The 21901-nt window shown below is 35.0% G+C and overlaps 2 protein-coding genes across 3 annotated transcripts in view; both read right to left on the bottom strand.

Moving 5' to 3' along the window:
* The window catches only part of LOC125679986 (uncharacterized), a 1672-nt gene extending 208 nt beyond the window's left edge, over window positions 1–1464 (bottom strand). The window contains exon 1 of the mRNA XM_048919437.2: window positions 932–1464. Coding sequence (XP_048775394.2) covers window positions 932–1464 — 533 coding nt within the window. The remainder of the gene's footprint in view (window positions 1–931) is intronic.
* A 6539-nt stretch (window positions 1465–8003) lies between these two features.
* On the bottom strand, window positions 8004–21889 carry LOC125679505 (etoposide-induced protein 2.4 homolog). Of its 2 annotated transcripts, none has more exons than XM_048918762.2 (10): window positions 21646–21889; window positions 20452–20596; window positions 19088–19148; window positions 16683–16749; window positions 16408–16532; window positions 14537–14653; window positions 13620–13731; window positions 12110–12221; window positions 9095–9169; window positions 8004–8986 (listed from the first exon to the last, which is right to left on the bottom strand). In XM_048918762.2, the coding sequence occupies exons 1-10, from the start codon at window positions 21707–21709 to the stop codon at window positions 8839–8841; spliced, it is 1026 nt and encodes a 341-aa protein (XP_048774719.1). In that variant the 5' UTR covers window positions 21710–21889; the 3' UTR covers window positions 8004–8838. The 2 variants fall into 2 exon arrangements, with proteins under 2 accessions (XP_048774719.1, XP_048774720.1); XM_048918763.2 differs by having other exon boundaries at window positions 20452–20584; window positions 21646–21883.
* Window positions 21890–21901: the final 12 nt, after the last annotated feature.

The following is a 21901-nucleotide window of genomic DNA, read 5'->3' as shown; positions in this document are numbered from 1 at the left end:
ACGAAGAAAAGTATGAGCATTTTTTCAGAATATATACATGTACAGTATTTGTTGGTTTTAACAAAGATTTAACATTCGTCACAATGATCACCCGAACATTACCTTGCTCTATCGTCGCTGTTGGACGATGTCCAGCAAATTACACGAGGATGCTTCCATTTAATAACATTGAAAAGATTTTACTAATGATTCCTACAGGGAATCTGTCTACCTCTACTATTTGCCTACTCTAGCCCCGGTGGGTATAATTTGAATCAAACTTAATGTAGTTCTTCTTAGGTCCTATATACTAGTATTTCTATATAAAACTTTGAAGTCCATTTGCAGTCCCATCCTTTCTCACGGGCCTTGAATTGAACATATCTGAATCTAAATTAAATTGCGTTTTATAAAGAATATAATTTTATGTCTGACGTGATGGTTAAAGAGAAAACGATTCATTACTTTGTAACTACTGTAGTTTTCTAATTATACGCGAGTAATTAATGTTCGCGTGAATTCCTTGTCGTGAAATCAAAAATTTCTCCCTTTTTTTTATTTGTTACTAACATAGAATGTAAGTTTTCGGAGAATACAATGATTGATTTTACATCCTCGTAAATTGAAGCTGAAAGACAAGAACGTTATCTCCTCCAGAAAACGGCTTAGCCATTCATTTGAAAGAAGAAGAAACCTCATGTTCACCGTGTTGGACCCAGTATTTCTGGAGATTATGTACCAGTTTGAAAAGTAAAAGGTAAAGGTGTCGTATCAACAGTATTATTTCAATGTTGAAAACCAGACTAAACTTTTGTCAGTATGATGAACTATAAAAATAATTATATCTGACAATTTCGACAAATTATGATCCGATATTATAGTACTGGCCTGTCAATGCAAACGGGGGGTGAGGGTGTGTGTGATTTTCTAATGCGTATGTATGTAGCATTACCTGTTTTTGTAAAGGACGCCATCACTTGCACACACGTAATCTACAGTACTAGGACACTGTATGGCATCCTTGTTATCGCAAAACAAGTCGTGTTCAGGTCCCATGGTGGTAGGATTGTTTGAGGGTGGGCGAGTTTGGGGAGGTTTGGTCGCAGTTGTGGTCGGTGTCGTGGTCATCGTTGTTGTCGACATCGTTGTTGTTGGTGGTGACGACATCGTTGTTGTTGGTGGTGACGATATCGTTGTTGTCACTGTCGTTGACGATATCGTTGTTGTCACCGTTGTTTGACCATTTTCACAATGACCAAGGGAGGCGATATCCAGCGAAGGGTCTTTACATTTTGCCACACCGAATTCACAACTGCCAAGAACAAATGTTTGTGAGACACACTCTGAGGAATAACATGAGTTTGGTGATTTAGCACAATAAGAGCAAATATAATCTCGATCATTGTTATAAATGGGGGAGAGGGGATCCGCCTCTGAAACATCGGGGGCATATTGTTTGTCCATTTTGTCTGTCTGGCTGTCCATCATGATCATGCATGTGCGGTACATATTTTATATTTGGTGATCTGAAGATTATGGTCAAAATTTTATTAAAATCAAAGGCATTTATGTCAATGGTAAAATGGACTGAGCCATAATCAGAAGAGATTCGCCTACACGCCTTCACCAAACTAGTATGGAACTTGCTTACAAGTTATTGTAACGTGACCCATCCGTACCACACACGGTCTCGTCAGCTTCTATCGGTTGATATGAAGCACATCCCATCGAGATAGTCTCTTGGCATATCTGTGATTGGTCGGCAGTATATGCCACTACCCACATAACTGCAAGATCAAATGTCAATCGTGTCAAAATCTGGAACCGATTACTGTTTATCGTATTTCCAAACACTTCAATCTTTACACTACCATGATACATGACATAATTTTACAGGAAAAGGTGACGATAACGCGTAGTGATCAATCTCATACCATATATCTTTTTAAAAATACAAAATTGAGAGCAGGGCAAACACGGACTACTGGAAACTCCAGAGGTGGGATCAGGTGCTATGTTCTATTTTTGCTTGAATAATTCTGATTATTTTATCTTATTTTCATTGATGCTGTATGAGCTAGGGTAGAATGTACAGAAAATTAAAAAAGATCATGATTATATAGCTACGTGATTGCTGTAACTCACTCATTTACTAAATGTACTCAATAAATCAAAATTATTTCATAAAGAAATAAATCTAATACATAGTGCTCTCTATAAAGAAACAAATCTAATAATAGTGCTCTCTATAAAGAAACAAATCTAATAATAGTGTCTCTATAAAGAAACAAATCTAATACAAAGTGCTCTTTATAAAGAAACAAATCTTTATACATAGTGCTCTCTATAAAGAAACAAATCTAATACACAGTGCTCTCTATAAAGAAACAAATCTGATACATAGTGCTCTCTATAAAGAAACAAATCTAATACACAGTGCTCTCTATAAAGAAACAAATCTAATACACAGTGCTCTCTATAAAGAAACAAATCTAATACATAGTGCTCTCTATAAAGAAACAAATCTAATACATAGTGCTCTCTATAAAGAAACAAATCTAATACAAAGTATCTCTATAAAAAAGCAAATCTAATACATAGTGTCTCTATAAAGAAACAAATCTAATACATAGTGCTCTCTATAAACAAACAAATCTAATAAAAAGTGCTCTCTATAAAGAAACAAATCTAATAAAAAGTGCTCTCTATAAAGAAACAAATCTAATATATAGTGTCTCTATAAAGAAACAAATATAATACATAGCGTCTCTATAAAGAAACAAATCTAATACATAGTGCTCTCTATAAACAAACAAATCTAATAAAAAGTGCTCTCTATAAAGAAACAAATCTAATAAAAAGTGCTCTCTATAAAGAAACAAATCTAATATATAGTGTCTCTATAAAGAAACAAATATAATACATAGCGTCTCTATAAAGAAACAAATCTAATACATAGTGCTCTCTATAAGAAACAAATCTAATAAAAAGTGCTCTCTATAACGAAACAAATCTAATACACAGTGCTCTCTATAAAGAAACAAATCTAATAGAAAGTGCTCTCTATAAAGAAACAAATCCAATACATAGTGTCTCTATAAAGAAACAAATCTAATACATATTGTCTCTATAAAGAAACAAATCTTTATACATACTAAGTGCTCTCTATATAGAAACAAATCTAATATACAGTGCTCTCTATAAAGAAACAAATTTAATGCATAGTGCTCTTTCCGCAGACACCCTTATTATCAAAGACACCACCGTGTGATTGAAAGTAGATAGATAGGGTGTCCAATTCCTCAGGTATACCTGGGTAAAAATATTTGAGTGATTACGGAAATATTGCTCGAAGGTCTTTCCTTGAATACCAGTACTTCAATACTGGAAAAATCTACTGACATATTGAAATATATATCTTTTTCATATGTATACATGTTCATGTACTAGTATCAATACTCTACGCTACTAGGACTACTTCTTACAAAAAAATCTTGTGAACCGATCCAGAATTAAGGTATACATAATATATTCTATACCTGAGAAAAACAATGGAATCGTGCCACACATCTTGCTTACACAAGAGAGAATCCACAGAGGACTGTTACACATGACCTGAGTGCCGAAAGGTCCTACGATAACAGTTTGTCTTAAGCGTCATCATGTGTCCTGAGCGGAATTAAGTTCGCTCAACCTTTTCTCATGCCATCGAAAAATGGAACTGCCGTATTGGTGGGGCTTCCTATTAACTCTGTCAGGGTAGGACCTCTCAATAACCTCTAAAGGATGGAACCTCCCAGTAACTCGTAAGGGCGGGATTACTAGTTAGTATCCTGTAACTCGTAAGGGCGGGACTACTAGTATCCTGTAACTCGTAAGAGAGGGACTACTAGAATCCTGTAACTCGTAAGAGCGGGACTTCTAGTATCCTGTAACTCGTAAGGGCGGGACTACTAGTATCCTGTAACTCGTAAGAGCGGGACTACTAGTATCCTGTAACTCGTAAGGGCGAGACTACTAGTATCCTGTAACTCGTAAGAGCGGGACTACTAGAATCCTGTAACTCGTAAGGGCGGGACTACTAGTATCCTGTAACTCGTAAGGGCGGGACTACTAGTATCCTGTAACTCGTAAGGGCGGGACTACTAGAATCCTGTAACTCGTAAGAGCGGGATTACTAGAATCCTGTAACTCGTAAGAGCGGGACTACTAGTATCCTGTAACTCGTAAGGGCGGGACTACTAGTATCCTGTAACTCGTAAGAGCGGGACTACTAGTATCCTGTAACTCGTAAGGGCGGGACTACTAGTATCCTGTAACTCGTAAGGCTGGACTACTAGAATCCTGTAACTCGTAAGGGCGGGACTACTAGTATCCTGTAACTCGTAAGGGCGGGACTACTAGTATCCTGTAACTCGTAAGGGCGGGACTACTAGTATCCTGTAACTCGTAAGGGCGGGACTACTAGAATCCTGTAACTCGTAAGGGCGGGACTACTAGTATTCAGTAACTCGTAAGGGCGGGACTACTAGTATCCTGTAACTCGTAAGAGCGGGACTACTAGTATCCTGTAACTCGTAAGGGCGGGACTACTAGAATCCTGTAACTCGTAAGGGCGGGACTACTAGTATCCTGTAACTCGTAAGGGCGGGACTACTAGAATCCTGTAACTCGTAAGAGCGAGACTACTAGAATCCTGTAACTCGTAAGGCTGGACTACTAGTATCCTGTAACTCGTAAGGGCGGGACTACTAGTATTCAGTAACTCGCAAGGGTGGGACTACTAGTATTCAGTAACTCGTAAGAGCGGGACTACTAGCATCTGTAACTCCGTAAGTATGGGACCTCCCGTTAATCTTGTGAGAGTGGAACTATCCGATAACATTGTAAGATCACCCGATAATTACGAAAGAATGGGACTATCCGGTAACTCCGTAAGGATGGGACTACCCGGTAACTCTGCAAGGGTGGGACTCCGGTAATTGCGTAAGGATGGGGCTCCGGTAACTGCGTAAGGATGGGGCTCCGGTAACTCCGTAACTAAGGATGGGGCTCCGGTAACTCCGTAACTAAGGATGGGACTCCGGTAACTGCTTAAGGATGGGGCTCCGGTAACTACGTAACTAAGGATGAGACTCCGGTAACTGTGTAAGGGTGGGACTCTGGTTAGGTAACTCCGTAACTAAGGATGGGACTATCCCATCGTCATCTCATCTCCGTATTGTGGACTTGGATCATAAAAGAGTGTTATGTAGTCCTGATGTCATCTTTTCACCCTGCAGGATCTGCCTTTATTAAAGCAATAAATTCAATTGTTCCCTATAAATAACATTCACATGCTGCAATACAGTGTATAATGATAAATTCGGTAAATTGATCTGATCTAATTCGGTAAATTGATATGATCTAATTCAAATTGAAGATGTATTTAATTCTATACACATCTCTAATTATTCGGTGATATTCACAGCTTAGTATGCCAGTTCATAGAGGTTAAATAGTTGATGTTGTGGTCAATTGAACACACTTTTATTCAATTATAGATAGTTTTGATTTTGAATATATCCTCAGTTTAATATTTTGAGTTAAGCACATAAAGAGAGCATTGATTAAATCCGTTTTATATATACTACTCAAAATTTGATAAGGATCATAGATATTTTTCTGTTTAAACAATTAATAACTGCATAACTGGCAATATTGTGTCCAAGTGAAATCAAAAACGTCTTCAACAAACTTGCACGTGCATTTCATGCCATGGGAAATGCGTTTCTCACCACAGTTTATGCTTTTGCTACCATTGCACGATTTTCACTCAGGCATCGGTGTCTGATTCTTTCTAAAATTTCAAACTCACTTGAGTGTTTACACTACGTTTATCAACACAATGCCCCCTCAACGTCTAAGGCGTCGCCTGATGACAGAACAACTGGGCAGATGTATTGGAATGCTTGACGCTGGCTATTCACAACGCGACGTTACAAATGCACTAAACGTCAGCCAGAGCGTTGTAAACAGGGCCTGGAACCGACAGCAAACTTTTGGTGCAGCAGCACACCGACATGGGGGTGGTCGTCAGAGGTCGACAACCCAACGCCAAGACCATTTTGTGGCTCTTCGGGCACGATGCCATCCCTTCTGGAAAGCAACCAGCCTACGTAACGACCTCCTGAACGCCTCGGGGGTGAATGTGTCCACTCAGACGATACGGAATCTGCTTCACAATGCAGGTCTCAACTCGAGAAGGGCATGTGTTCGAGTCCCTCTGACTGTTCGACATCGGCGGGAGCGATTGGACTGGGATGAAGATCATGTCACTTGGACACAGAACGATTGGGTTCAAGTTCTGTTCACCGATGAGTCCAGGTATTGTTTGGACTTTACAGACAGGAGGCACCGAGTGTTGCGACGACAACGTGAACGTTTCCATGATGCCAACATCAGTGAACATGACCGTTATGGTGGTGGTTCCATCATGGTCTGGGGTGGAATCAGCAGGGATGGAAGAACAGATATTCATGTCCTGGAAAGAGGAACAATGACGGGGGTGCGGTACCGGGATGAGATCCTCGATGTTTACGTCAGACCCTACGCTGGTGCTGTTGGCCCTGAGTTCATCCTCATGGATGATAACGCCCGTCCTCATCGCGCCAGGGTGGTGGAGCAGTACCTTCAGCAGGAGACAATTGTCCGTATGGACTGGCCAGCGCGCTCGCCGGACATGAACCCGATTGAGCATGTATGGAACATGCTGCAGGTTGCCCTTTCACGCCGTAGAGCACAATCCACGACTTTGGCAGAGCTCGGAAATGCCCTCGTGGAAGAGTGGAACAACCTTCCCATTGGAAACATCCGGGAACTTATTGACAACATGGCTCGACGTTGTCAAGCCGTCATTGATGCAAGGGGAGGCCATACCCGGTATTGACACTTCATCGACTAAGTGTAATGATGGACTATCCCCAAAAACTGTGTAATTCTTTCTCTGGTTTGCTGTTAACTTTTTGTAATGAAATGCCTTTTGGTGTTGTTATCAGATTTCAAGCATTCCGTATTGATAAAAGTTCATGCTGTTCATGAATTTTCATGCATAACCTGAGTAAACACGTTTCTGAGTCAAATTTATGTCTTTTGTTATGTTAGTGGTAAATTACATACATATAACCTTGTGATCCTTATCAAATTTTGAGTAGTATATATCAATATAGTCTCTTTTTTTCGAAGTATATATATATATATATATATATACACACATATATATATATATATATATATATATACACACACATATATATATATATATCAGGGACCTATATACTAACGTTAGTATATAGGTCCCTGTATATATATATATATATATCACAATAATGCAATTCTTTTGGTTTGTCCTCAAGAAGGGACAGGCCGTCCCGAAATCTGGTATATTCTAATCATCAATTCTTACTTATATTCTTTCTCTGTCAAGTTTACTATAGAAGCACAATATTTAGAGGGCTCACGGCAGGGGTGACCAGTCAACAGGGGACATTCACTCCTCCTATGCACCTGATACCACTTCTGGTGTGTCCAGGGATCTGTATTTGCCCTACGCTTATTTTGTATTCTTTAAGGGAATGATCATTATTTGTCATCTTCACATTTCATTTTGAGAATTCAAGCACAGTGTTGTTATTCCTAGGGAAGTTTTCTTTAAACCTAGTAGTCTGTCATCAAGAAAACTTGCTCTGGAGCATACACTACAGTGAGGGTTCTTTAACTTACCAACACCTGCTGCAACACAGGACTGCTGTTTTTAAGGTCATATCTAAAATACCTGCAAGTCTTACTTCTAAATGCTGAGCACTTGGCAAAGGAGCAATTACCACTTAGATTTATATCCTAGCTATGATGTGTCATGGCATAAGTGGGACTTGAAATTATTTGTGAAAGTAGCCGATTTTCAAATTTCAACTTATGCACTTGCTTAAAATAATTCTGCACCCTCCATCTTTGAAGTCAGTAGAATAAGGAAAGTAACAACTGAATCATTCTGACAGATGAAGTTTATATATAGTACCGGTAATTGATATTTCACAAACTGTCATGTAATGCAATACTGCCCAATCATTTATAAATTATGCACACAAATTCATTCTTGCATACTTCATTGCATATTTGCATTATTAAAAATTCTTTTATACTACACTGTACAGTTATAAAACACATTCTTACATACATTGTTCAGTAAGGTGACATACAGTCTGCTAATTATATGCATTGCAGTCAAAAGCCACCATTCACATTAATTAACAAGTAGGTCCACAAGATATTGATATACATGTATATATATAGCCTAAATAAAACTTTGTTTCCTCTCTCTTCATTTAAACCAAGGAAAAATGTCATGCCTAAGAAAACATTTCTTGTTACTTCTCTGATGAAAATTTCCCCTGAATTGTTCATTGAAATAATATGGCTTCATGATAAGGTAGATCGGCCAGGTCAAAACTTATAAAGATTGATTTGCTCATTCAATGTCACTAAAAACATTTCATAAATAATTTTGGCCAAAAACTGAAATTTTTTTTTTCCTACATAAACATGGCTGCAGACTTTGGGACAATCATTTTAAAGCGCTTGCCCATAAACAGTATTTGACTATAATTTTGTAGAGTAATTTCACTAGACCAACAAGAAATCTAGTAACCAAGCTCACTGGGCTTGTGATTTTTTGCAAAGACCACACAACTCAAAATGGTGGGTTGCAAAGGGAAAACAATGACTGTTTTGTTCTTGACACACTGCATTCCACACTACACACTGTCTAAATTGATATATACAACACTGTTAATTCACAGGAGATAAACATGATTAACTTTGTCATCTAAATGATGTTGGTTCTGTGATGCGTGTCTGTTTCCTGGGAGATGAGTGCTGACTAGTAGGTACACTTTTGGATTTCACCGACTGTCGGAAAAGAATATTTGTCATCATCACAACTGGAGCAAAGATTTTCAAGGGTGAATGACTGAAAAAAAACAACAACTCAGAATTAAAAAATTAAAAATCTTCCTCTTAATTTTAGATCAATTTTTAAATCTCACAGTTGAAGAGATGGAATGAAATATAGACATACCATACTTGTGAACTTTCATTTGCATCATTGGCACTCAGTATGAATAAAGGAAATAGTATGGAGAATATGCACCCACTGTACAATGAAAAGAAAATTCAAAACATGAACAAGGTGTGAGTACTGTGAATGGAATGACATTACTGTTGAAATATATCAATGTACCATTATGTTATGTTTTCTTCTATTGCTTCAGCACTATACAACCTAGATACTAGATGCTTTTGATGCTATACACTATAATAATAATAATAATAAATTCTTTATTTAGACAGGATAGCACAATTAGTACAAATGACTAGTTTACATTGTGGTCCTGTATAAAACATATTCACAGACAGATAAATGAGAGAATAGAAAAATAGATAACATGATATAAAATATATACTTAAAATATACACACGATATCACTGGGGAAAAAAATAAACATATACATATCTATATATCACTTATTTGAGTAATAATGCTGCAAATATGCTGATTTAAAAGATGTAATAGAACCACAGCTTCTGACAGACTCATACAACTGATTCCATAAAATTGTGGAGGATACCTTAAAAGACCGTTTATAATATTCAGTTCGAACTTTTGGTAAATATAAAATGCCACTATCGATACGTCTTGTTGTTCTGGAACTAACTTGGCTGACAAGACTATAAACGTTCATATATTCTGGTGTCATGTTAAGAACCTTAAAGGCACTTATAGATACTATACACTATAGATACTATACTCTATTGATGCTATACACTATAGATACTCTACTCTATTGATGCTATACATGATAGATACTCTACTCTATTGATGTTATACACTATAGATACTCTACTCTATTGATGCTATACACTATAGATACTATACTCTATTGATGTTATACACTATAGATACTCTACTCTATTGATGTTATACATGATAGATACTCTACTCTATTGGTACTATACACTATAGATACTCTACTCTATTGATGCTATACACTATAGATACTCTACTCTATTGATGCTATACATGATAGATACTCTACTCTATTGATGTTATACACTATAGATACTATACTCTATTGATGCTATACACTATAGATACTCTACTCTATTGATGTTATACACTATAGATACTATACTCTATTGATGTTATACACTATAGATACTATACTCTATTGATGCTATACATGATAGATACTCTACTCTATTGGTACTATACACTATAGATACTCTACTCTATTGATGTTATACACTATAGATACTCTACTCTATTGATGTTATACACTATAGATACTCTACTCTATTGATGTTATACACTATAGATACTCTACTCTATTGATGTTATACACTATAGATACTATACTCTATTCGTACTATACACTATAGATACTCTACTCTATTGATGTTATACACTATAGATACTCTACTCTATTGATGCTATACATGATAGATACTCTACTCTATTAATACTATACACTATAGATACTCTACTCTATTGATGTTATACACTATAGATACTCTACTCTATTGATGCTATACACTATAGATACTCTACTCTATTGATGTTATACACTATAGATACTATACTCTATTGATGTTATACACTATAGATACTCTACTCTATTGATGCTATACACTATAGATACTATACTCTATTGATGTTATACACTATAGATACTCTACTCTATTGATGCTATACACTATAGATACTATACTCTATTGATGTTATACACTATAGATACTCTACTCTATTGATGTTATACACTATAGATACTCTACTCTATTGATGTTATACACTATAGATACTCTACTCTATTGATGCTATACACTATAGATACTATACTCTATTGATGTTATACACTATAGATACTCTACTCTATTGATGTTATACACTATAGATACTATACTCTATTGATGTTATACACTATAGATACTCTACTCTATTGATGTTATACACTATAGATACTCTACTCTATTGATGTTATACACTATAGATACTCTACTCTATTGATGCTATACACTATAGATACTCTACTCTATTAATACTATACACTATAGATACTCTACTCTATTGATGTTATACACTATAGATACTCTACTCTATTGATGTTATACACTATAGATACTCTACTCTATTGATGTTATACACTATAGATACTCTACTCTATTGATGTTATACACTATAGATACTCTACTCTATTGATGCTATACATGATAGATACTCTACTCGTTTGGTACTATAGATTATTGATAAACCCCCGGCCCGTGTACCATGGGTTAAACCTTGACTACTATTCCGGCATATTACATGCAAATCAGAACTTTATTATATAAACAATGGATACTATACACTACAGGTAGTATACACCATTGATAAACAAAAGAGATATAACAGGAAGGGAGAAAATGCAGTGGAACCAGACTGGAATTCGAACCTGGGCCCCTGAATCTCTAGTCCGGTGCTCTACCATTTGAGCTATCTTAAATGTCTTCACACCTTAAAGACCGACGATTGAACCCATCTGACCACCACACTATACACAATATTATACACTATTGATACTTAAACACTATAGATATTTATACACAATATACACCTTGAATGTTAGTTAAAGAGAACCTAATTGTATTTTCATCTTTATCATGTCAATAGTACACAACAAGCTCATCTATGGTTGAGAACTATTGCATAATTAATACATGTACACATACAGGAAAAATTCTGATTTTAAGATTTTGCAAAATGCCACATCTTGATAATCAATACCACATTGATACAGGTTTTGTAGATTACGGTTTAAACTCAATAATTTCCTTCTTACATAGGTTTTTATATATCTACTACGGAACTCCCAGTGGCTTTATTTGTATTAACAATATATTGTCTACATATTTGTGTACAAGAATTAAGAAGTATGTGAGTTTAACTTTAAATGGTGATTCATAAAATAATAAAACCAGTGCAACTTTGTTTTGAAAATAAGATATTTTTAAAAATACGATTTATTCATCAAAGAGTTTGAGGATAATATAAAAATACCTGATTATTACAGAGGATGACATGGACGTCAGAAAGGCCAGAGGGACGCCAAATCCAAAGAAATACGGCCAGTAGGACTCGATATACGCCAGACGCTTATGAACCTCCCAACCTGTATGTACACACCATGAATGAGTGATAATATAATAGAAATATAAAAGCAAACACAACACTGATTCAACACGAACATAGAGTCTTACTAGTAATTGTTTTAACTAGGGCAAGGTCAAAACATCAATGTAGGATACAAATCTAAATTCAAGTAATTGAGGGAGAGGGTGTCAAATCTCCCATAAGCCTCTAGCTTGTCATCCAACATCCATTACATGATTTTTTCTGGAACAAATTAACTTTTATCTAAAAGTACATTCAAAGGGACATTTAAAAACTACACTTTTATTTGTAAAAAAAAAAACAGTAGAAAAGGTATAAGGTGTCACTTGTACTTGACCTCGATAATCAATTTAAATCAAAATTCATCATATCTAGTTTCAAAAGGGGGTAGTCTTGATTAAAACTACATGAATTTAGTTTATTTATCAGACATTGAACTTCTTCCCCTTTTCATTAAAATATAAAATCAATGACAAGTTTAATATGCAAGAAATGGTCTTTTTGTGTGTAGATAGAACATATAACAAAACTTCTGCATGCTTAACTACCACATGTAATATATTACATGGCTAACCTATTACATACAGTTATTAGTTGCCCATATTATAACATATGACTTTACTCATATTGAACAACTTGTAAGTTACATTACTTACCAATAATGTGCCACTTTTCAAATGCCATGACTTATCCATATTAAACCACTTATAACATACCACTTGCCTTACCACTCAACAACTGTTAGTTTATCACATGAATTAACCATATGGAAGACTGATCACATACCAAATGACTTACCCATACTGAACCACACCAAATATAATCAACATATCACTATACTTATCAATATTAAGGCACTTATAATATATAGCATAATTTACCATATATCAAATCATTTGTCATCGTCAGAACCCAGGGATTTTTTCTCTGACAGTGTAACGGAGAGAAAACCTGTGAGTTCCAATGATGATCATTTGCAATATATCCTGTAACCCATCCTTTCTCAGGTCATAATAAATCACTTTGACATATCACAAGGATTACCACATAAAATATATCACAGGTCTTATGCATTCTGAATCACTTTTATTGCAGGACTTACTCTAAATCATTTTTAATCTACATGTATCACATGACTTATGCATATCAAACCATTTGTAACAAATCATATGATTTATTCAATACCACTTTTAATATATCACATGACTAACCCATATTAAATCACTTGTAATATATCACATGACTAACCCATATTAAATCACTTGTAAAATATCACATGCCTTACCTATATTAATTCACTTGTAAAATATCACATGACTTACCCATATTAAACCACTTGTAATATATCACATGACTTACCCATATTAAATCACTTTTAATATATCACATGACTTACCCATATTAAACCACTTGTACTCAAAAGCATACAGAGAGTAGAGGAGGGACATGTGGATAAAGCCCACCATGTAGCCAATAGCAGGGATGGGAAGAAATGTGGCCAAAGTACTCTGAAAATGTCAGACAGAATAAGTTAGAAATATCAACACATCAAAATGTTATCATTTGTGTCGTCTTGAGAAATTTGATTAGTTATTTCGCTGTCATTAACATATTTTACTAGTTTGGCAATACATATTATATAAATTGGTTTGTTACAGTATTGCACATATGACAGCCATATTCTATGGTCACAATTCTGATTAGGTCATAAAATCAAAATGCAAGTATTGTCTATAACTATTTTAATATTTTTTTTAGAAACAGTTTCTGCGGTATACTCTGGACAGTAATTTAATTATATCCTTAGAAACTGTTCATAGTTTATAAATCAAAGTGTAAACCCTCTAAACCAAGTTTACCATCATATGAAACTGGTAAAAGATTTAAATCAATGCTGGATTAAAAGATAATCTTAGACCTTAAATCAAAATACTACATTTATACAGTAACATGTGTACAGCAAATGCCCGAGGACAATCTAAAATGATGCTCACTTGAATCATAGCAAGATTGATCAGCTTCTGTATCTCTAATTGGTAAGCTTACAGATCAAGCCAGCTCACAAGCATTCTATCTGATCTCAAGCCAGCTCACAAGCATTCTATCTGATCTCAAGCCAGCTCACAAGCATTCTATCTGATCTCATGGGAATTTGAAATATTCATCCTTCATGTTGAAAGAAAATCTTTTCACTTATAACCACAGATTTCCTGAAACTCGATGCATTGCAACCATATTGTCTGTAAAGCTTCTGATACAACACATTAACATTTGACAAGATAACACTGAAAACATCTCTACACCACTGGGTACCTGTATTAAGAAGAATGCCTGAAGCAGCAAACTGAACAGAAGGTCTGCCACCAATACACTCAGATTTATAGGAGTTGGACGCCCTCTGGACTTAAGGTATGCAGCATCAGCAATATCCTGGAAATTGTAAAAGTTACATACCATCTGTAACCAGAAACTATTTTCTTTCTTTTACATTATTGACACTTATGTGTAATAATACAAAGATTTATGGTATTTAAATATGATGTGTAGCTACGATGTGGAAGTATTTAGTGTTGTAATAGCTACAGACTGTAAGATTTTCCTGAGGCACTAGGAACACCTCAATGTTCAATTGCCTAATGTCAATGGCCTCAGGCAATTAAATACTTAGCTGTTCCCAGTACCAAGGGGAAAATGTTCTGGTCTATTGCATGAAAACATAATACATCACTGTTTTTATTGCCCAGAAGAGCAAAACCCGTCTAATCCAACATATAGTGAGAAACAAATTTTGTCTGATTAGAATGGATGTCAGATTGCAGCTGCAAAAGAACTCTGTAAAAAGAGACTGTAATTCACAGTGAAACAGATTATATAATGGTTTTTGATTTTCAGAGTTAATTTTACATGACTATTTATTGAATTATCTATTTACCCTAATAATCAAAATGGCGCAGGAATTTTTTTTTTTTAACTTTGTAAAGAACATTGTTTCCAATGTAACTTATAAGTAAACTGCCTTATAGTGACCTTGACCTTAGGCTATTTCATAATTTGTATCAAAAAGAGGGTCATTCTTAGGTCATCAGCATTGTTTTCCTTATAAATCTGGTGATGATAAACAGTACCATTCCCAATGTCAAACACTATCAACTTTTCACAATCTTGTGGCTAAAAAATGCCCAATAACAACCTGCCAAGTTGGTTCATAATTTGTTTTGTATGAAATGTTGTACGAGTTAACTAATTTCTTCACTTCCTCTAAAATAGAAAGTAGACGTCAATATAATGGCACTTGTTTGGAAAAATGTAAACAATGAATACTTGTTAATGCCTTATTTATGGTTTATTCAGTGTTCATTTTAAAACACATGCCATTTGTTGACATGAAAGAAAATTCCCAATTTGTTCTATTTTGATGCTATTTTTCCCAATGGATGGGTATCAGACTACACCATTTCCATACAATAGCTAAAAATGCCACTCTTCATGAAAAGTTTTGGACAGACCCAAATTGATATTACAAATCATAATAACATTAATATGTCATCATGAAATTACTGAATATTATTTACAAGAGAACAAAATTTAACAGAACACTAAAAACAATAGTACCTGGTACATGTATAAACAAGGGTTGATCCTGGAAATCTTAATGGGAAGTCAAACAGGTAGGTATTTGAGGAGTGCCTTTAAGGTCCAAAGGGAGGCAGTGCTAACCCCCACTCACAAGCTGTTAGTGTTGCTAGCCTGGACAGTTCTAAAGCCAAAATCTTCCATGTTCTTAGAGAGATGGCTTTAATTGTTTTCAATTAATGTATTATCAGAAAAGGTGACCGTTGGGGGGGAGGGGGGGGGGGTGTCCTGGATGGGAGAGGGAAAGATTACCCCACTCTCCTTCCATAAAGCTCCTATAGCATAAGTATTATTTATGAACATGGGTGTAAGTTGATTAACATAGATGGAGAAGCTTGTCTCTTGATCGAGCTCTTGGATTCTAGCGACTAAAAATGAAAGGCATTGAGTTCTGTGATGGAGCAACTAGGTTTCTTTAGCATTGTTTTGCCCTTTCAGTATAACTTTCTCCATTCAAAATGAATAGGGTCCAGACTCAACAACCTTCCCTTTCAATTCATGTGATAACATAATAATAGAATATATTAAGTGTGTTATATATCATAACAAACCTGAAACCACATGCAGTTAACAATTTTACTGATGACAAATAGTGGCAAAATCCAGAGAGCTCCAAATATCCAGGACAGCAGAGAAGTGATCCACAGCCAGGTCACATGCTGGTTCTCTGATCCAGCTGAAAAAAATTTAGAAAAAAATAGGTTGGAAGAACAAGAATGCCCCTACTGGAATCTAGGTAAACAGATGCCAAGTGAAAAAAAATATAAACACAATAAATAGTCAAATTTACCACAGCTCTGAAGAAAAAGAAAAAGAAAAAACTTACCAAATATGAGCTCTGTAAACAACAGCAAACATGGTAACAAGGCCCAGTGAAATAATAATATGCTCATCTGGAAAACAAAATTGTTAGGTGTACACATACAGTCTAATATTTGGTGATACTGTGCATTGCTGATCACTGTTTTAGATATATATTTTATGAATTTGTGAAAATAACTAAGTCTTTTAAAATATTTTTGAAGTAAGCATTTAAATTTTTCAACATTTGATACATAGCATACTCCTTAGAAGACAATCATATACTGTAAACCAATTTTTATTTGTGCCAACTTTTATTTCACAATTTACCAGTGACTAATTATCACAACCATGATAATCTTAAACAAATATGAAAGACATTAAAGGGCTGGTTTGCAGCAAGAAATATTTGTGATGACAAGTCTCTTGTGTAATTCGCGAAAATTTCTCAAACACGAATGAAAGTTAATTTACAGCATTAAGCAGATTTTCAGGTCCAGCAATTACTCTTATGTAGGAAGGAAACACAAGAGGTATCAGACCCCTAGTGGGCCCAGACAAAGCTTAATGGGGTCAGGGGTGTGTAAAACCAATGATTGCTCCAAAGAATTTAACAAAGAGAAGAACTGGGTTTTTTTTTAATAACAAATTACACTCTTACCCATGAGAGGAAGAATTCTTAACAATTCTTAAATATGATCCTCTTTAAAATTTTGAACCCCTCTTGTGGCCCCACCCTAGCCCTGGAAGAAATTTGAATTTTTCGTGCTGACATATGTATCCTTGTGCTTCCTGAGAGGAGTTTTCCACCATAAGAATTTCTTTAAGACTACGTGGGACTTATAACTTCTCCTGCAGTCCTGCCATTGCCCAAAGGATCATGATGTTCACAAACAATGTATGTATTCCTTTATGGTTCTTGAGAAGATGATTTTCAAAGAAATTTTCTGTGTATTTCTTTGCACCCCTATTGTGATCCTGCCTTGGCCCTGGGCCGCATGGTTTGAGGTGGGTTTTTTTTATCATATACGTAAATTTTCATATAGTGGCTTTTCTGGTTCTATGGTTCTTGAAAAGAAAATATTTTAAACACCACACCTAATTTTCACTATTTCTTAATAATCTCCTCTTGAAAGGAGGCATGAGCCTTCATTTGAAATTTTTGTATCCCATTTATCCAAGATACTTTGTGGCAAATTTGATTGAAATTAGCCTAGTGGTTCTAGAGAAGAAGTCAGAAATGTATAACGTTAGTGACTGGCATACCTTCAGATTGACCAGTCATAGTAGCCTAGTGATCAAGCGCTTGCTTTGCAATTGGGAGACCTGGGTTTGGTTCTCAATCCAAGAACTAAGGCGTTTGATATAGATTGTGACCGTTTTTTCGTCAAGCTGGCATTGCACATGAAAGTCACAGGTCTTTTAGATATGATCTTAAAAACGGAGGTCCCATGTCACAGTAAGCATTGGCATAATAAAGAAACTTCATTGCTACAACTTAAGTGCTATGCAAAGGTCTAATTTTGTTGCACTTCATTGAAAGCTGATGATGCCTCTACATGAGTGAAAAATCCTCAAACCTACAGACAAATAGACAACAGACAAAATTTTATTATAAAAAAGCTCTCTGGAGCCTTTGGCTTAGGTGAGGTTAAAACAGAAACTCTATTTTATCAAAATCACCCAATAGTGTTAAATCTAAAGCAAACTAGCATGGCGCCGTGCCATGCCCTTTTGGGCTGGCGCCATGCCCTTTTTTCTCTATAAGAATTTTTAAAATATTTGTTAATATAAACAATTGTTTTGTATTTCACAAGGTTGATTGAAAAGTTTAAAATCAAGACAGCAGGTATTAACTTTTAAAGAGGCTAAATGATTATTCTATTACTATCATAGTATGATACAATGAAAGTGCCCCGAAACTGTCTTCCTGCAACGAAAAGTGCCCTTTTGAACATATGATATATGTGCCCTCTCTAGATCCTAGATTTAACACTACCCAATAGGTATCCATGTTGGAATCTGGAAAATCGGATAAGTTTCCTGCATTTGAAAAGTACACCACAGCTTATACATAGTGGCGAATCACATAGTTTGACATGATCAATTACATGTAAAAATGGGGACGAAAGTCAACACAAGGGAAAATTCAAACAAGTAACACCTTTATCAATAACAAATTGTAACATCACTTACATCAACATTTGAAGAATTTTCTCAGAAACAAGTCCATAATAAAATGGTAGTTCTACGTGTGATAGAAGCAGAGAACACTGACAAAGTATTTTGGCAGTCAAAAATTTTTTGACTAAAAGCAAGTGTTTTCTATGAAAGTAAAAATTTTACAATCTATCAAATAAATCATATTTATTCATCTTAGTGTCCTGTATGGTGGATGTAAATTTGACATCTTTCCATGAAACAACTTACCAGAAATACACCTCCATTCCACAGGGAACATTGAAAAAGTCTTTGTTTAACAGTGGGATCCCTGTAAAATATTGTTTTGCTAAATTTAGTGATAATATAATACAATATAATCTCTATATAAATGAACAGTCAAATAAGATGTTTCTTGAATCTTCTTTGAAAAAGGGTGGTGTTTTTTAAAATACTGACCAATGTCATGTCAATTTGAATTCAACACTATTGCTTCTTTTTTATTGACTTGTTGACACTGTGATGTAATTATGGCACTGGTATGTAATGTAGTTAGAAAAATCATCTATACATCATAATAAAAACACAAACATTTGTACATACTTGGGAAACACCAAAAGGACTTATTTCAAGTTCATTAGTTCATTAGAACAACCTTGCAGGATGATATTGATGGGTGTGTGTGTGTGAAAAAGGAATAGCAAAAATATATACAATGTTATAGTCTCCTCTGTGAAGATACTAAATGACTAAAGTAACTGGCTGACATGTGAAGCAGATTGAACTTTGACCAACCACGTGCCTCTGTGATCAATGTGATATTTTCCAATCACAGGTAAAGTTTTTCTTTCAATCATAGAGAACTTCTAAATTGGAAAATTCCCTACATACATGTAAGATAAGATAACAAAAATAATTTTTATACATTTTACTATTATTCACTATTATCATAAAGTCCAATAATATAAATGGTAATCAATGATAAGTCATTTATACATTTGTTCTGGGATATTGTAATATGAGAAGCCCCCCTCCCTCACCCAAGCTCACACCTACTTCCAAAAAAAAATCTTCTTAACAATGAAATGGGTAGTAACATTAAAAAGCTGGATAAAGACCTATGATGTGGATAAACTTGAATCTACACTACACAAAGATGCCAATTGTATTGAAGCACATCATAGAAGAACGGGTTTACAAGTCTGATGGATGAAGATGCTTGCATATTTAATAAGATTTGACATATTCTATTTTTCTATAGGGGTATAATATGTTTATAACTCTGAACCCCTATTGTAACCCCATCCCCTGCCCAGGGCTCTTGGTTTGAACAAACCTGATTTTGATTATATCACAAAGCTCTCATACAAATTTTGACTGTTTTGGTTCTGACAATGGTTCTTAAAATATTTCAAACATCCCACCCTATTGTTACTGTTTCTTTTATATTATGGATGGAGGTATAACCCCTCATTCAAACAAGCTTGAATTCACTTTACAAAAGGATGCTTTGTGGCAAGTTTAGTTGAAATTGGTAACATGGTTCTTGAGAAGAAAATGTGAAAATTTACAACAAATTTTGATTGGAATAGCTCACTTCAGCCTTTGGCTTAGTTAAGCTAAAAAACCCTCACTTTTTATTTTCCTTGACTTCAGACCCTCCCTTCTGTTTCTGTTTTTCAGCTCTCCGACGGGCCAAAGTCGTTTGTGGTTCAATTTTCTTTTTATCACTATCACTGTTGTCATCACTTGTATCATATCTAAAAACTTTCAATATGCCTGAAAAATATCAATCACGTCAAAATAATAATACAGCATGCTTTAAAACATGAGTATTCTCCATTTTTTCTAACAATAACTAGATTTATTAATATTACAAAGTGGAAATACAATACGGAACTGAAAGTTTCATTATAAAGCAATCTCAGTTATTAGAAATGTAATTTCAAAGATCAAGCCACGTTACATTATATAACCAGGTCCAACACAATCTCTCTATTTAGCTATATAGCCTTATAAAGTTATTTGAAATACAAAGAATTTGATTTTAAGTTAGTTTAGATTGAATTTTTTAAATGCAATGCATATAGCCAAAATGTTGCGTAATAAACATGTTTATACTATGAACTAATCACAACACTGTTCAACTTAGAGTTGATAACAATACTACATCATTTAAAGAATTCTTAAGAAAAGAATTTCTTTGGTGTTGTTTACTGTCCACTATCCTGTGTGCATTGAAGCATATATAAGTATGTAGACTTTACAATGTGGAATCTGATTGCTAATCCATTATTCCTTTGATCCTCCCTGACTTTTTTGCCATGCTGAAGATTGGATAAACTTAATAATCCAAAACAGTAGACAATTTTGAATCAAAATTCTTCCCAAGGATAGAGTATTTAGTGTTTACAATATGTTGTATGGAGTACAATGAAGAAATATTTTCTCTCAGTGAAATTCGATTTTCATGCTTTTAGAAATTGATTTGATAAAAGTTTTGATAACTCAGATTGTATTCAAGCTAAAGCTATATAGCTTAATAAAGATTGTGCTGGTCCTGATAAAAAAAATAAATGATTGACATGAACTTTCTTTTTAAAAAATCACACATTCAATATCTTATGATGGACTTCCAGTGTTCTTTCGTCGATTATCAAAATTGTCTTTGTGCCAGTAAATCATGTGCACATATGTAACACATTACAAGGGGAGGGGGTGTCTATAAGATGAGACCTATCGCATAAAGTTCAGATGCTCAACTACCAAACCAACATACTGAATATCCGTTAGTTTCATACAGGGGGTGGGGTTGGACACATTATTACCTAAAATACTATCCCGAAATCCTTGAATGATTCCATTGAATATTTCTGTTGTAGAATCTGCCATTTTTTCCTTTTATGCATATCACTCAGTCAGATTGCATTGATAAAGATATCCAAATAAACACGTTTTCATTTCGATTAAAGATTCACTTTACGTATACATAACAACAGATAAGTTTGATCAGCTGTAGACCACCATTGTGTTCAAAGTGTAAACGCGTATTATTGCGCAGAGTTTGTGCGCATGCTGCTTATA

The sequence above is a fragment of the Ostrea edulis genome, chromosome 2 (assembly GCF_947568905.1).
Source record: "Ostrea edulis chromosome 2, xbOstEdul1.1, whole genome shotgun sequence".
NCBI lineage: Eukaryota > Metazoa > Mollusca > Bivalvia > Ostreida > Ostreidae > Ostrea > Ostrea edulis.
The sequence above is the reverse complement of the archived record's forward strand: the minus strand, read 5'-3'. Positions and strand labels throughout refer to the sequence as shown.

Excerpts from the sequence above, each read along its gene's own strand:
- LOC125679505 (XM_048918762.2), bottom strand. The coding sequence starts at position 21,709 with ATGGCAGATTCTACAACAGAAATATTCAATGGAATCATTCAAGGATTT. Across the intron at positions 16,750-19,087 it reads GGAATGGAGGTGTATTTCTG|ATGAGCATATTATTATTTCA; the intron begins GTAAGTTGTTTC and ends TTTGTTTTCCAG. Across the intron at positions 13,732-14,536 it reads AGGCATTCTTCTTAATACAG|AGTACTTTGGCCACATTTCT; the intron begins GTACCCAGTGGT and ends TGACATTTTCAG.